Here is a 17423-nt window from a genome sequence, read left to right as displayed (position 1 = left end):
CAGCAGCACAGCTGTTGTCTCGACGCCTTTATTCGACTGAGCCACGCGCTGAACGAAGACGACGCGCACAGTGATCATGATTATGTACAGGTGAAGAAGATGAAGGATGAATATTGTGCTCACTCTAATTACCCCCTCGCGCGGAAGCGGCCAACCTGGCAGTTGCTTATAGCGGTGCGGTACGCCGTTGGAATGGCTTTAGGCGCGAAACATGGACGATTTCTGTGCCACGGTAGCGGCCATCGGAAGGCGTGACGGCGGGAGTGACGCGGTAGTTGATGTACATGGATATTGTGTCAGAGAGAGTTCGATGAAAGCACTCTGTGAGGCCATTAGTCTGAGGATGGTAGCATGGTAGTCGTCTTATGGATGGTGTTGCATGTGCGGAGGACGTCCTCGAGTAGCTTCGACAGAAACGCCTTGCCACGGTCACTGAAAAGGACCGTGGCTCTATGTAGTAGAAAGATGGCTTCCAAGAAGAAAGTCGCAATCTCCTCCGCGGATCCTGAAGGTAGCGCAGCTGTTTCGGCGTACCTGTTTAAGTGGTCGACTGCAGTGACGACCCATCTCTTGCCGCTAGCTGATAATGGCAGCGGTCCGTAGAGGTCAATCCCGATGACTACGAATGGAGCGTCAGGACAGGGAAGAGGTTGCAGCAGTCCAGCCGGAGGTGAAGTGAGCCGTTTGCAGCACTGGCAGAGCGAGCAAGAAGCGACGTATTTCGCTACGCAGGTGGCAAGTCCAGGCCAGGAAAAACGACCGCGGATGCGTTCATAGGTCTTGTGAAAGCCAAGATGACCAGCCGTGGGATCATCGTGAAATGTCTTCAATATCTGTTCCCTGAGTGATCGAGGAGCGACAGGAACCCAATGCTGTCCTTCGGGGTGGAAGACATGCCGGTATAGGATTGAGTTTTCACACTTGAAGTTCTGTAACTGGCGACGGGCTCGTGCGTTAGGAGGAGGAGATGGGCCGTGAAGGCGTTCCATAATTGAGTGGCAGTAAGCGTCGTTGCGTTGGTGGGACGCAAATGTCTCAGGGTGGAAAGAAGGAAGACCGTTGAGAGCGGCAAGTGAAAGAACTGCAGAGGAGGAGGAGGAAAAAACTTTATTAAAAATTTCAGGCAGTAGATCTGAAGGCCTTGGCCTCTAGGTTGCCTCGGTTGAGGCGACCTGCAGAGCCCAGGTCGTAAATTTTCTTGGACGGTCTTAAGAGGGCCTCCCAGGATTCCTCCGAGGGAGCTGGCAGTAAGTTTTTTCGGAGGGGGCTTGGCAGAGCATCCCCATAAGATATGATTTTGGGTGGCCAGCTGGTTCTGGCCACAATTTAGGCAAGTTGGGTCCACCTGTCCGCACGTAATATATGTCAATCTGTGTGGGCAGGGGAAAGAGTCAGTTTGTATCTGACGTAAAATCGTGGCCTGTTCCCTGGATAGCTCCTTATTAGGAACTAGATAGATTTTCCTAACCTCTTTGAAAAATCTGGCAAGTTCATTAAATGTGGTCGCTGGCTCGCTCCAGAAGTCCACCAAGTCTGAGGAGCACCCCGCTCGGTTGTTTAAAGGGCAACTCCGGCGATTTTTTGACCATGTCGAGCTAATAAAATATTTAGGTTCCCGAGACCCTCCTGTGACGCACCTGATAGGAGAATTGTTCCGCAAAGTCGAAAATAATTTTAAATAAGCAAAAAAGCGCAAAAACGAAACCGAAACCGGAGCAAGCAGCCGAGCGAACCTCTGCGTGTGACAGACGCGCGTGCCACGGTGGCCACGGACGCACAGCAACATGCTGCTCGCTGCATGACGCGCGCGTTTTTTGCCGCTAGCGTGGCCGTACCCTTATAAACGGAATATCTATGAACCAAAACCAATTTTAGGGCCACAACGCGTCATGGACACCATCTTTATATAGCAAATACAGATCTCAAGGGCCATACTTTTGCTGGCGGAAACCGAAAATACGTCATAGTTGTCGCCCCCAGCACTTTGGGCGGCTAATGCCATCGTCAAGCCACCAAGCCAAGCGACATGAAAAGTCAAAGTGGCCGCTCAGGCCGGCGCAGGGTGGCAGTTCGCAACGTATGATGCGGGAACGGTCCCACAGTTGCGACGCAACAGCGGGGTTACCAATGCATTGAGTTCTATGGGAGCTGTGCCGGGACCGGTCGAAAACGATGTAACAGCCAGGCAAACGCAGCCCCCGGGAACGTAACAGCGAGGTTCTAATGTAACACTATATGACGCTACGACGCCATCGTGACGCTCACTCTTCGTTTCCGATGCCTCGCGCTTGTGCGAAACGACACGCGTCCACGCATCCGGTACCTGGTGTGACATTCCGAGGATGAGTGCTTCGACGAAAACGGAAAACGGGTGCGCGTTACAATTGAGGGCGCGTTAGAATCGAGTAAATACAGTAAACGTTTATTTTTCGAATTTTCGTGCCGAACCTGCATATAACGAAATCCTCTTTATAACGAAGTTTTTCGGGAATTTGTCAGTTTCGTTATATCCAGGTTTAACTGTACATGCTTATGGCCTGACAGTATCCATGGGTGCAGACAAGCACCCCCTCTCCCATTAAAAAAAAAGATAATAATAATAAAGGCAATAAAAACAAGAAAGCAATGCAGCGCTGCATTGCTTTCTTGTTTTTATTGCCTTTATTATTATTATCTTTTTTGAGCATAAAATCTCAAGTATAAAAAAAAAAGAAAACCAAACAAAAAAAAGAAAAGAGAAAATCCACGTGCACTCATAACCACAACCAACACAGGAGTGCTTGTCAGTCTGATAGTGCAGGCCACTGTCTTGATCAAAAGTGACATAATGCTTGCTAAAGGTATTGCTCCTACTTGCCTCTGAGTGAAATTAAAGGAGTGCGCACGTTAAAGAACCCCAGGTGGTCTAAATTAATCCGGAGTCCACCACTATGACATGCCTCATAATCAGGTCATGGTTCTGGCACGTAACACCTTGCAAATTTTTTAACTGGAGGAGTGCTGATGAAAGTGTCACGGTGGTTTTCAATGGTAACGAGTTCCAATAACTCTCCTGACAACTGGTGCTAGTAATTACGAGTGATGAAGTAGGTGCTATGAAATTGCAAGTTCCATTTGTGCTGTCGTTATGTGGTGAGACAATTGGCTTGCTGAAAGTAATTTATTTGAACCTATGTGCTCTCTTGCAAAGTCATTAAAACATCTGTTGGTTTGTCCAATATATACTTTACCACAAGACAAATTGGGCTGCTCGGTTCCCTGTCTTCTCATCCATGGCTTCTAGGGTGGAACACCCGGAATCACCTGTGGCCCTGCAGTTCAGCTTCATACGGAGACTGCTGCAGAGCCCATGCCAAGGCTTCATCTTCTGTCTGCAGGTGAGACACACTAGCACGCTGGCTTTGTGCTTCGCGTGTAGACACTGCGGCCACTCGCTTGAGGACGGGGCTGGAGGCTTTCTGCTGAAGTCTAGCCACTGCGGCAGCACTGTAGGGCACAAGAAAAGCGTGCGATTTTGGGGACGTTCATACAAGCAGTACTGTACATCACACACTCAAGCGCAGAGCCACCATCAACTCCGGCGCAGCAGCGGCGCCACAAGCGGGCGTGTCACGTCCGCGGGCACCACAGGGCACCACCCCAACCAGCACCAGCACAAGGTAATTCAAGATAAATTTTTACATTAAAATAAAGTTTTACTGATGCATCTGGTAAATGACATCTAAAGATAGAATGTTAACGTGTTCTATGTTCTTTTTTTGCAAGACTTTTTGCTCAAGAGCACCATTCACCAGAAAGCATATAGGCAAAGCACAAGTACACAGCCTTGCTTGGGGCTGAAGCGACAATGCTGACACCTGCCCTCACTGCAATTCTTAAAATTGTGAGTGAGCCCATTCATGTAAGGCACGACTGCAACCTTTTATATATATATATATGCTTGCATAAGGATTAGGTACAGCCTCCCGCATTTTTAGCTATATCACGCGAACGTCCATCACGCACCATTTTAGCGCCTTTTGAGCGGCGACAATCAGCGAGACCGACAGAAGTACTCTCAAGTGCACTAATCACTCTCTTGTGCAAGAGTCATCTAATGCGATGTTCTCTTCAGGATGACGTACGACCATATTATAGTGTTCTTGCGCGATATATGGTAGTTAAAAATGCGGGAGGCTGTACATTAACCTTTCCTGATTCAATGATTCTGGTAGGAATCATAATATCTTGCAAGAAGCACCCAACACTGACAAAAATAAACAACAAAAGTACTTTCAGGAATGTGGGTGTCAGCAATGCTTATTACATAATTTGTTGGCTTTGTCCTGCAGATAAATATGGCTCTTGAAACTTCACAAATGTCCATAGGTCGCATCACGCTGAGGTTAGGTCTCTGCACTCTATTTTTGGAGCCTGCTGCTTAACCCCTTAACCGTTTTATTATTTGGACAATTTCTGTGCCCAAACTGCTTATTTTTTTTAAATTTGATATTAAATATTTTTCTTCTAAAAATCAAGTTATCAGTGTCGAAAAAAAATCAAGCACATACTAAGTCAAATTAGCATATTAAAGTATATTATAAAGGAGGCCAGCTACCTGCTAGTAATCAACAATAAAAAACAGAGCAAGAGTGCTGTTCGGAAAGCTTTATCAAGTCATCAGGTAATGTTATATTGAATGCCCTTACCAGGGACGCCTAAAACGGAAACCGAGGAGCCTTTGTAGGAATGTCCTTCACATCGATGCGCCGCCAATGAGGCGCACTCGTAATACTGTCTTCTGAGCAGTTTTTTTCATCTGATGAACTGCTAATTTCGAAGTCATCGCTATGTTTCGCTTCCAGAAACGAAGCAAACTTCGGTTTCTGAATCATTATCATCCAAAGAGTTGGGCGACGGCGAAATGCTTCTTTTCCGCGACGACGGACCAGAAACGCATGTATCTCCTCCACCAAATGCCATTTTTTTAAACACAAGTTTCCCCCCAAAGAAATGTGAAATGGCGGTTGAAAAAACAGAAATTACCTGCCCAGTGCTGCCATCTGCAAAGCGACACACCAACTAGCCCATAAACGAGCGTGTCTCGTTCAAAACACTCATCCAAAACCGTTTTGGGACAGTTCGGCAAAGACGAGCCGTGCTTGTCCGAAACGGTTAAGGGGTTAATATAACGTGCCTTGGGTAGCACAAAAATGGTCTTCGTATAATCTGCAGCCATATTTCATGCCATTAAGATTGCGAATTAAAATGTCTGAAGAATCACATGTCGCTTACAACACATATCAATTTTTGGCAGTTTATGAGAAAACCATTCGATTCATTGCAAAATCTACAGTGGGAATTCCTAAAATGTTTCTTTGACTCTTGACGTTCAGATGCCCGTAATATAAAATTTTCAATTCATTTAAAAAAAATTGGACCGGGAACAGTTAATGCACACAGCCTCATATTTGTGACATGCAGTGCCAGGGTATCACATGAAGAAACATTTAGAAAGTCATCACAGCATCTAGACAACACTCTAATTCACGATCTAACTCAAGCACTGAGCCATGTGCTTGGTTTGGTTAGTCAGTGCTGGAACCACCACAAACCTACGCACCTCAAAATGCCCAACCACAACCTCATGCAGGTTAACCAATTCTACACTTTGTAGCCATTCAGCTGTTGCAGTGGCCTCAGCTTTCAAGCAGGACAACATGTAATTTGCTGATTCATGCCTCTGCCAAATTTCTGGGGATCCAATTGCCCAGTGGTTCAAGAACTGAAATGCAAAGGCAAAGGTTGATTCTTCAATTAGTAAAATACATGTGGGATGTGGGAAGCAATCGGCTTCATGAATATGCATGTTGTGCTTTTTCAAGAAAGATGTTGAAACTTCTCCTTTTTTTTTTTTTTTTTAAAGGAAATACTGCAGTAAAAAGTGAAAGTGCACAGTGCCGTAGAGATGATGAGGAATTGCAGAAAGATTTCAAAAGAGAGGCTAGGAAGGACATTATACAGTTAAACAAGGATATAACGAAATTGACGAATTCCCGAAAAACTTCGTTTTAAAGAGGATTTCGTTATATGCAGGTTCAGCACGAAAATTCGAAAAAGAAACGTTTACCGTATCTACTCAATGAATTCTAACGCGCCCTCGATTGTAATGCGCACCCGTTTTCCGTGACCAAAAAAGAGGGGAAAAATCCTTTACAGTACCGCGAAGCTCATGCTTTCATACAGAAATACAACTATCGCTCAAGATTTACTCCCAATACACTAAAGTTGCGATGAACAAAAAATTCCCAGTTTCGCCCGAAAGGCGAAGCATTGATTGCGACAGAAAATTAGCAGACAGCTATACGAAGTAAGGATAGTAGTTTTATCGGCCATATAAACGTGTAAACATTCGCTGTTTAACTAAATTGGTAGACTACTAAGCACACGTACTACAGCACATGGTCGAAGCTACGGGAGCCTGGTTCGAAGTATAGTGTTCTAGAATAGTACACTGTACTCGAAGTGCGTAGGAGGTGGCCATATTGAAATGCCGATGGCGATATGGTAGCGCAAATTTAGGGTCGCGCAGGCAATTTTTGGAGCCGTTTTATCGCGAGCGGGAAAGGTCACGCCCGTGGCGGCAAGATCGCATGGTCGAGGAATGCAGGCCCGCCTCGCGCACACACGCACCCACGCACACGTGCGCTCGGTCTCGCCTCACAGTCGCCGTGAATTCGAGCGCGCCAAGCACGACGCCGCTGCTTTGCATTTCGTCGCGGCAGAGAAGGTGCTTCCGGTTGCTGTTCGCGCAAAAAAATGACAAAATTTGGGGTGAAATCTCTACGTTGTCGGCGGGGAAAATTCATTATTTTGACGCAGTCTTCCGCTGCCACTTCGTTATGTAGAGGTCTCAAATACATGTGCTTCTATGGAGTAACGGCGGGGAATAGAAAAACTTCATTATATCCAGGAATTCGTTATATGGAGGTTCGTTATAAGCAGGTTTAACTGTATAGCTAAAGCAATACAGCAGAACCATTAATCCTGAGGTTCTAGGCCTTCCACTGACTCACAGTGAGGACTTGTGGGTAAACGTTGCAAAGATTGCCATGTCAATTGGTACTAATGTTATAGCTAATAACATAACCATCACACATCATGGACCATAAAGGAATAAAAACAAACACGATTTATCGCATAAACACATAATTGATATGCGAGCAGGCGTGAACGGCATGAATCGTGATATTGGGTGTGGTGACGGACAAGTCGCACTAGCCAGTGTGACCATTGGTCGCCAGGTGCAGTCGATCACGTGACCTCTGTCAATCACCAGTGACAATGCAGCCTTTCACACAATATGTCACATCGCACTCTAATGGCTGCTTGAATTATTTCAAAAGTTGGATTATGAAGGTTAACATCCTGAAACGTACTGCACAGTGGATTATGAAAGATGCAGTAGTGGAAGACTCTGGATTCAGCGAAGCATTCAGATTTCAAGCAGTCAGCAAACTATTGGGAACCACCATGCAGGCACTACTTTGACACACATAACTCACACCTAATATGGCATCCCCATCACATCAAAATGCATTGCACATATTAGATGGCAGCTGTGTTGGCTAGAGGAAGTAGACAAAACAGTGCTTATGTCCTGCTAGGGAGCAGGAGCCAGAACTGGTTTAGAATAAAGGATGAGTCAACAGCTAGATTATCCATGCCTCAGAACAGAGCACCTGAACATCTTTGCCCCTGGCAGTGTTGAGAGCATAAGACATGACACCAATGCAAAGACCAAGTTGCCTGGTAAAGCCGACTCCAACTCATGAGATTCTTGATTTGTAAAACGCTGAACATATTTGGCTCCGAGTCAACTCGCCACCTATCAACCATATAGTGGTTGATAGGTGGCATTCTGGCGGAATGCCACCTATCATGTTGCTTGCAACTTTTGGAAGGCTGGGTTTGCCTGCAGCAAGCAACACCCCTCCTCCTCCTTTAGATGCGTCCATCAGCAGAAATGCTAACATTCTCAATGTATATGTTCAATCTTTTTTCCACAGATGTGCCTCTTACTGCACTGTCAACCCAATCAACAAGCATTATGTCATCGGTACGTACCTCTGCACTTGTGCAGTAACAGGGAGAGCTGAGTACCCAAGTGAAGCTTTGTGAGGTGATTCTTGGCTGGATTGTGCAAAGCAAATTAACTAATTAGCCTGATAGCAGATACAAGCACAAGTACACAACAGGAGTGTCTGTCAAATGTCTCAGGTTCACACAAATGACAGTACCCCAGGAACAATGATTTTCAGGTAATTTTAATAGAAAAAATTACTTTGAAATTTATGCACTAAGTACCAAAAACACTGCCTTTCAACTATAAGCGTCTGAATCACAATGTGTCATGTAGGCCAGCTGGAAAAACATCACAACAGGATTTTTCCGAGTGTGAAGCAGATATAGAGACAACCAACACTCCTCTGCCTAGGAAACACCTATTGAAGCAATGGCTCCTAAGAAAGCCTGTGCCACTATCCAAATAATCAAGAAACAGCAATGAAGAAAAATGCAACAAAAAGATCACATCAAACTAGCTCAGAGTATCAAAAATTGGCCAACACTGTCAGGCCTGCCTGCTGGAAAATGTGTTGCAGCAAGGTTCAATCAGTACAAATGATATGCAAGGAAGTGATGTCAAGGTTCAGACGCTGAGCTCTGCTTTTCTACAGGACCTTGGTGATGGAGCTATAATAAATGCCCTTCTGACTTTGCCATTGTTTTGACTACTACTATGGTTTCCTGGAAAACTGGCCTTCCTGGCAACTCAAGAGGTCAGGACATCATTGTAGCACAGTTTCAAGCTAGTACGCTGTCTTTCACTTACGCTCTCTGACATCATCAATTCAGGTCATCTGACAGCGAATATTTCCCACAGGACATATTAGCAACCATGGTATTTGGTGAGGTAAGAAATGTGGAAAATAGCTGGAGGTGGAAGCAGTTCTTTTGATCAAGTATTTAACTGAGCTTTTAACTTTGCATGGCTTACATGTGCAGTTATGTCTTCGTCATATCTAAATTTGTACTGGGTGAACGCTGTACTTCTGATAGAGAAGTCAGATCAAAACAACACAGTGGCGTGATGAGGAAAGTGGACAGTACAATTGTTTTAAAGCATTCTTTCATGCTGAGTACTAAGTCGCAAGTTCGGTATTGCCAAAAAGCAGCCAGGTCAACTAGATCAACAATGGACATAAAATGCCAAATTAAACGGCAAAAGTATGAAACAAGACCTATGAGACCTATAAAGCTGTGAAGTTCTTTGAGGCATGTGTGCACTTTGGGAACGTGGCAAATGTGTGAACTTTCAATGAACAAACAATTTAGTCATTGAAAACAACTTATTGTCAGGTATAATAATTAAGTTGTTTGGCGCCAAAGTGAAATTTCATCACACAGGGTTAGAGGCCTGCCTATAAAAAAAGAAAAACTAGAAGCTCATTCCCTTACTTAATTTTGATACGCTCGAGATTCCATACCCTGTGATTAAATTGACTATGGTACCTTTATCAAGTCATCGGGATATAAACCTAGGTAAGAGAGACTTAATGCCAGTGATTGCCACAGAATAGGCGAAAGCACAAGAAATAATAAATGGCATGCTCTCACCTGAACGGTAAAAAAAAGAAGGAAAGAGAAAAGAAATGACGGGTGTGGTGTCAAAGAATGAAAAAGAAAAAAAAAACATGGAGAAAAAATTATGGAGACACAGTCATGCATCATGCGAAAGGTTGTGGTTTCTGCAACTGTTCGCACAAGCCTTGACACTGTACATCATGTGCCAAAAAATGCTCCATAAGCGGATGGCTCAATCACTTTGCAGTTGTCCTAGCCTTAATTTGTGAGCAGCAAGAGCAGGACGTGTCTCATAAAAATAGCTGAATTTGCAGTGCTTGCTTGCACTGAACCACATGTAGCATCCTGTGGCTCCTGAAGTGTGTCGGCTATCTCGAGGTGAAATGTACCATTAAGTCTGATGCAGGACAAACTCTGATACACATGCATTCAGCCAGATCTTCCAGATTCAGAAAAGAGTGAAAGACCAGAGGAAAACTTGTAAAACTACAAAATGGCAACCTTATTTGATAAATCAAAGTTGTTTCCACTAAGAAGCACCTGCACCGACAGAAGCTGTAAGTTGCAGTAAATATTAGACTTAAGAAAGTGAGTGCACCGATATGCTACACCCAATAATAAACACAATTTCAATGCACGGATAAAGGCAGCCCTGCCTCGTCTGAAAACATTGTTCTCACCTTTTGCTCGCCTGTTTGCCACATAAGGGCTGAGGATTAAGACAGAGTCTCACTGTTTAGTGCAATGCCTTTGTCACTGGCTGGCCACAAATTAAGCATTAACAATGAGGTGTAATATCAGCATTAAAGTGTTCTCTTCAGCTCCTACTTTGTGACTGATGAGCCCGCTGTGTTTCCATAGGGCCGGATCCAGCTCCGCAGGGTCAACACTAAATTCCAGTTTTTTACAGGAGCATGAACACCTGCATAAATAAAGTTTTCTATTTTTTACACACTGCAAGTAGGTGCCCAGAGTTTTATTGCGATAGCAATTATATGGACACTCAAAAGCAGATTTCTGCCGTCGGCGTCGCCGTCGCCGTGAGGTTCCGTATGACGTCAATGGATATGAAATCGTCGCCGCGCGCCGAACGCTGTATGTGCGAGTGAAAGGGCGCGAGGGACGCGCGCTCTCACGGGGAGTGAACGCACGGCGGAGAACAAACGCGCGTTCTGCTCTGTGCTCCCTTAAGGGCTGCAGAAGTAGGCGTCTCTTTCCTCCTCTACAATCACCATATATGTAGAGCAAACGTGCCTTCTTCCGACGCACGAAAGGCCGTGGGGGGGAGGCGACGTTTAGCTGCGGCACCAAGTGCCTATTTATATCAGAGGCTCCGGCAACAGTCACCAACGCCGCAAGCATTTTGAGCGAACGCGGGCAAAACGCCGACGGCGTCGACAACAGTTCTGCGTGTTGCCGGTGCCGCTGCATGTCCAAGTTTATACAGCTGATAAAGCTGCTATCATTACTCCGTATAGCTGTCTTCAAATTTGCTATCGCAATACATGGCTTGCACTGACGTCACTTCCGCCAATGCTGGGTTAGGTTTCCGCCATACCGGAGCACCCGGATACGCCACCCGGAGCACCACCATATGGCACCACGCTGTTAGTCGTATGCGAATGGCACTGTTTTGCAATGGCTATTTGCGCAGTTGTTGGGTGTTGCAACCGCAGTAAAAGCAGCTCGAGGAAGGAGTCGGCAAACACGAACCTTTTTCGGCTTCCGAAGGTTGTGGAATGGCAAGACGAACGAACGAAAGCACTTAGCTCGAAGCGGCGCAGCCTGTGGCTTGCGCGTATCAAGCGTGCTGATCTCAAGGGCGATCTCCCAAACATTCGAGTGTGCGGCGCCCACTTCGTAACAGCTAAGCCTGCGCAATATTACATAATGCGCACTTAACGCTGCACTATAGAATCACATTTGTTTGCATTTGTAGGAAGACCGTCCAAGCTCTGAAGAAACGAACCCGGACTGGGCGCCAACGCTTTTGCTAGGCTACAAAGCAAATAATGAAGGCACTGCGCGCTACGAGCGTGCTGCAAGGCGATGGTTTAAACGAACGACTCCCGAGGTTGACGCGGTGACCGCTGCACCGGCAAGAGCTTTTGGAGTCGGCGAAACGCCACCCGAAAACCGCTACGACGACGGTGACGACGACCGCACATACACAGACAGCCCGTTGAAAACTGTTGAAATCAAAACATGCATGTAAACAATGCAGAAATATCGATCCAAATAAAGCATGGAAAGTACGCACATCATTCTCCCAGCCACAAAACACTCGGGCAAGCTGCATATCCTGTTTGAAAATTTTCAGACCCTAGCACATAAACTCCGCTTTTACGGGATTGTTAAATGGACAGTATCAGTTCGTTTCTTCTCTGCACCAAGCTCCAATCTTGCGTGTCTCCTGCACGTACCACTGACTAACCAGGGAATGCCTCTGAATGTTATAAACAAAATGCGGCATGGAAAACGGGGGCTGCAGCCTGCATCTCCTAGTAGGAGCACCTTTTCTCCTTGCAGCCGCTTCGCCTACAGTGTTTTCACCCAACCGCTTGTGAAGTAGTTGTGGGATTCAAGCGATTTATAAGCCTTCATTTCCTCTAGTGTCGCGAAGCTTGAAGAGAAAACTAGGCAGTTTACATTGCATCCGTGTGAGACCTCGGGGAAAGCGCTAACGTCCATCGTCGTATCCGCACTCAGTCGCAACGTGTACGGGTCCACATCGTCGCACAGTTTCACTTTTTCTTGATATCGTGCACGCGCCGAACCGATCAGTCCTGCGTAAAATGCCTCGTTAAACGCAGGCCTACTGTAAACGGGTGGCATTTTTCGCGAGGAGCGGTGAAATCCGCTTAGAAAACACAGTGAGACCGCATAAGCGCACGCGATCAGATGCGAAGGCGGCGCGCGCGGTGCTCCGGCATGGCGCGGACGCAGCGGCGCGGGCGGACGTGACGTCACGTGCAAGCCATGTATTGATGCTTCACCTTTCAGGTGAAACTGCGACAACTTTTTTTATCAATCTTTTAAATCATGGACACAGGCGTACGTTATCCTTTTTATTTAATAAAGAGGGGTAAAGATCGACGAAAATCTCTTGAACGTGAATGTGTTTTCAAGATAGCGCCAACCTTTCCCTTTCCCTCAAGAACCACTTATCATCATCATCATGTGTTTTCTATTTGTAGTCACTTAGAAGGCTCGAGCTACAGTGGCTAGAATAGGGAAGTGTGATTACCGCCCAGCGGCTCCTATGGCAACCACCGTCGCCGCTTGTGATGCATCCGCCAGGGGGCGCTCGCACTCGTTTATACAGGGTGCTTATAAAATGGGAAAACAAGGTATCTGGGCCTATAGAGATACAGCAGGGGCTTAGGCAGGGGTGCCCTCTGTCACCTCTGTTGTTCATGCTGTATTTACAAGGATTAGAGAAAAAATTAGAGAGGAGCGGACTTGGCTTCAACCTTTCCTATTTCAAGCAGGGAGAATGGATTAAACAGTCATTACCAGGACTGATGTATGCAGATGACATTGTACTTATGGCTGACAGCAAGGAAGACTTGCAGAGATTAATGGACATCTGTGGTAAAGAGGGAGATAGCTTAGGTTTGAAGTTTAGTAAAGAAAAATCGGCAGTCATGACTTTTAATGATAATCAGGGCAGCGAGCATAGGATACAGGAGGTTACGCTGGAGGTGGTGGATAAGTACAAATATCTTGGAGTGTGGATAAACAATGGGGCTGAGTACCTAACGGAACATGAAAAATATGTGACGGCTAAAGGTAGCAGAAATGCAGCTGTGATGAAAAATAGGGCACTGTGGAATTACAATAGGTACGAAGTGGTGAGAGGGATTTGGAAAGGGGTGATGGTCCCTAGTTTGACTTTCGGCAATGCGGTCCTGTGCATGAGATCAGAGGTTCGAGCAAGGTTGGAAGTTAAGCAGCGAGGGGTAGGTAGACTGGCTCTGGGAGCACACGGAAATACACCAAATCAGGGGGTACAGGGTGACATGGGATGGACGTCATTCGAGTGCAGGGAAGCCAGCAGCAAGATAGAATTTGAGGAGCGATTGAGAGAGATGGCAGAAAAGCGGTGGGCAAGGAGAGTTTTCAGTTATTTGTACATGAGGAATGTTGATACAAAATGGAGGAAGCTGACCAGAAAACTGTCAATCAAATATTTGGACTGCAGGAGGGGTGCAAACCAGGAAACAGCGGTTAAGAAAAAGGTTAAGGAAACAGAGAGGGGTCTGTGGAAAACAGGGATGCAGACGAAATCAGCACTGGGCACATACCGAACTTTCAAGCAAGAAATTGCCAAAGAAAATATCTACGATAATTCTAGGGGAAGCTCTTTGTTGTTTGAAGCCAGGACGGGAGTATTGCGGACTAAGATGTACCGAGTCAAGTACCAAGGTATAGACACGTTGTGCTGTGCGTGTGGAGAAGAAGAGGAAACGGCTGAACACCTCATACTTTTCTGTAAGGGGCTTAACCCTACAGTGCAAAGCAACGGGGCTGATTTTTTCAAAGCATTGGGGTTTAGGGACAGTGAAGGCAAAATAGACTTTAAGTGGGTAGAAATAACCAAACAGAGGTTATCTGATTGGTGGATAAAATTAAGGCAGGGGTGAAATTTCACCCACCACAAAGTACAAATTATGTTAATAGCCATGGCTAGGTGGCGTATGCCACCGCCCGATTTAAAGGGTTCAGCCTCATCCATCCATCCATCCATCCACGTCAAGCTGCGCGCCCGATACGAATTGGTCCGCGAGTTTCTCCCGCTTTCTGTTGGAAATTCTCGTGCGAAGTAATGTTTCGTGCGGTGCCGACAAGTGCTCAGGGATGAGCTGCCGTCAAAGTCACTGTTTTGTGCCTGTCTGCACGACTGGTTACAAATCGTGCAAAAAAAAGTCGCTCTTCGGGGTACCGTAAGACGAGGAGACGTACCGAAAGTGGCAGCGCAACATACCTCGGGTGGACAAGCCACTCGAACGAAATGCCGCTTTGCGCGAACTGCATTTCGATCCGCAGTTTGTGTCGCGTCACTTTGAACACATCATCAGTGGTGAGCTGGTGCGCCTGGAAAGGAGCAGGCCATTGCTACAGCCGGATGCGATACTGACGATCTTTCCAAACGTCCCCAAGTACATCTCCAAGCCAGTGCCTAAGAAAAGTAATCCGAAAGAAATGTTGGATCCACAGTTTGCACCTCCACAAAAAAGAAATAGCGAATCGACGTGGCCTCCCCCGACACATATCGGATGAAGCACCCACGCTTGCCGCCAACTCTGAATTACCAAAATGTGATCCTGCCTTCCAATCAGTGGGGTAAGCACGTTTTTTTCTGAAACTTCCCTTTTTGTCGCATATAGCGTCTGCATACTGGGGCCAATCATGAGCTTGCTTCACGCCCAAAAGCTTGTGCTGTTTCGTTGTGGGGACAGCATGATCGAACACTAAGTGTTTGTACGTGGTGTCGAGCTCTCTCTTGATGAGCACTGCGATCATCCATCCCTCCTAGAGGCTGTTGACAGCATGCAACTCTGTTCTGACGCTGCGCGGTCGGTGGAGTTCCCTCTTGCGCGCAGCTCCAACATGACAAGCTGGTATGAAAGCCTCTACCCCACGAAGTGGAAGGGGCTTGTAAGTGGCCCTGAGAAGTGCTGCATCGCCTCCAAGTACCTCAGAAGGCTATTGCTCAACCAGAGGTGTCGACCTAGGCAGCTAAAGCGTAAGGAAAATTACGCCAGGAAGCTATAGGCAAGGACCCAAGCTACGGTGTGCCGCCTAAGAGCCAAAGCGAAAAGCTTGGACGAGGCTCTCGCGCAGCAAAAACAGGCAAATCACGCGATTGAAGAAAGTGCACTGCAGAAGAAGATCGAGAAGCTCCCACCCAAACAGAAGGCAGCAATCATGCAGTGCTTTGAAGCTGCAAAAATGATCAATAATTGCACCATATTTTGCTTATAACATACCAGTTTTCAAGAAATCTTGCAAACGTGAAAATATTGAGCGAGCCAAGGCAACTTTTATGTAACATAATCATCGGTGCATGCCAATTAAGGGCAGTTACATATATTTAAGTGAAATCCGATTGCATCTTTCTTTAACGAACAACTCGGACTCAATTCATCTTTGTAAGCAAGAACAGTTGTTTTCGTTCAAGCGTGCGTTTATAGACAGTAATTTGGCGCGTAAAATAAGACCGCAGTGAAGCAAAACTCGAGGCGTGTCCGCGCGGCCTCCGAGGTAAACATGCCAAGACGGCCTAGATCTCGCAAGCAAATGACGTGTTGTACGCGAATTTATAGGGCGCATATGTCGCTATAATGTTGCGGCGATCTTCGCGAACACGAGTGGCTGAGCAAGATGTGCCATTTGAGGTAAAGAAAAGGAAATTCGCATCGCGAATCGGGGCGCTTATCCGGCTAGTCGATCGTCGGGCCTGGTCGGGCGACGTGATGATGATTTATTGGCATCCCCTTTGAAACGGGGCGGCGACAAATAGTCACCTAGCCTGCTTGATTTAATCAGGTATACTATACATGTTCTTTATCTTGCATTTTTGTATACCTATCATTATTTTTCTTTTTCAAAAATTTACCTTGTACTGCTGCCTATGATTTTAAGAGATCAGGTCGCATCCATCTTTTCCCTACTGAATACAAGCGTCTACGTGAATACAAGCGTCAGCGCCGCCTTGCGGCTGCATCTGAAACGCGCACGCGAGCGGCGGGGCCTTCGTCACACTTCCCTATTCTAGCCACTGTACTCGAGCGTTGCATAATGCCGGTTCCTTACAGTCGCAATATAGGTAACCGGCTTCGCCGCAATGCATCGATGTTACGTGGTCAAGCACACGCAATGTATTGCAGTGAAGCATAACAAGAGTGTAAAGGGGCGCACACCGGCCGTCACGTCTCCTGTCACAGTACAAACACAGACACGCCTAATAAATGTGCTGGCAGGCCTTCAGATATATTTCGGACGTGGCTATATGGTGATTTGAGCGCTTGTTTCGGCCACCTAGCCGGAGATTAAGTACGCGTTCTATAATATACATGTGCACCTTAGAATAACTACACTGTAGAATAACTACGAATCTGTACCACGTAGTCGACCAGTGTTGCTGTACAGCTTTCGCAAGGGTCTACATAAACGGCTATATAATATTGCATGACGGCGTTCATTTTTCTTACTTTAACATACAGGATACGAAGTGTGTTTCAATTAATCGAAGCGTTTTCGTAAACACATCGGCGCGGCGTAATGCTTTGCCAGTGTTGCCGTACAGCTGTCACAATGGTCTACGGGGCATGGCGACGTTCAGTTTTGTTACTTTCACATACAAATATGTACAAACAGTTGCATTCATAAACTGTTTCCTGAAGTGTGCGGTATGCTCAACTACATTAATAAACATGCATCGGCACAACGTAGCCATGATGTCGTCCAAGAAGACACCTGGTTCTAAACGTATCTCTCTGCGACTATCTGATTTTAATATGCTACACCGTCGCAACAAAATGCCACAAGCTCACCTGGGCACGGCTTCATCGCCGCGCCAGCCACGCATTTTCTGCTGCCAGCTCGGCTAGGGACGAACGGAGCAAAAAACGTTTTCCCTCGTAGTACCGTAGTACCTAGGCAAAGATCTCAAAAAGTTCCCACATTTCTCTTTCACAACCGCTTCTCCTCACGCATGCGCAGAAAGAGCGGTTAGATCAGTCGGGGAGGCGTTCGTCGGGGGTCGGAGCAGCTGGTTCTTTATTACATTTGTT

The 17423-nt window shown here is 46.3% G+C and overlaps 1 protein-coding gene across 3 annotated transcripts; it reads right to left on the bottom strand.

Annotated features, from left to right (window-relative positions):
* Positions 1–3005: 3005 nt before the first annotated feature.
* On the bottom strand, positions 3006–17238 carry LOC119466022 (uncharacterized). Of its 3 annotated transcripts, XM_037726515.2 has the most exons (4): positions 17184–17238; positions 10453–10546; positions 8107–8172; positions 3006–3486 (listed from the first exon to the last, which is right to left on the bottom strand). In XM_037726515.2, the coding sequence occupies exons 1-4, from the start codon at positions 17197–17199 to the stop codon at positions 3300–3302; spliced, it is 363 nt and encodes a 120-aa protein (XP_037582443.1). In that variant the 5' UTR covers positions 17200–17238; the 3' UTR covers positions 3006–3299. The 3 variants fall into 3 exon arrangements, 2 of the variants coding, with proteins under 2 accessions (XP_037582443.1, XP_037582451.1); XR_005194991.2 differs by lacking the exon at positions 17184–17238 and having other exon boundaries at positions 10305–10594; XM_037726523.2 differs by lacking the exon at positions 8107–8172.
* Positions 17239–17423: the final 185 nt, after the last annotated feature.

This window comes from Dermacentor silvarum, chromosome 1 (genome assembly GCF_013339745.2).
Source record: "Dermacentor silvarum isolate Dsil-2018 chromosome 1, BIME_Dsil_1.4, whole genome shotgun sequence".
In the NCBI taxonomy this organism is placed as follows: domain Eukaryota; kingdom Metazoa; phylum Arthropoda; class Arachnida; order Ixodida; family Ixodidae; genus Dermacentor; species Dermacentor silvarum.
This window is presented reverse-complemented; position numbering and strand designations above follow the sequence as displayed.

What these genes read in the sequence shown, in the direction of transcription:
- LOC119466022 (XM_037726515.2), bottom strand. An exon ending in GCGGGCTCATCAGTCACAAA is followed by an intron (nt 8,173 to 10,452) that starts GTAGGAGCTGAA and finishes TGCACAATCCAG; the next exon opens with CCAAGAATCACCTCACAAAG. An exon ending in GTTACTGCACAAGTGCAGAG is followed by an intron (nt 3,487 to 8,106) that starts GTACGTACCGAT and finishes TGTGCCCTACAG; the next exon opens with TGCTGCCGCAGTGGCTAGAC.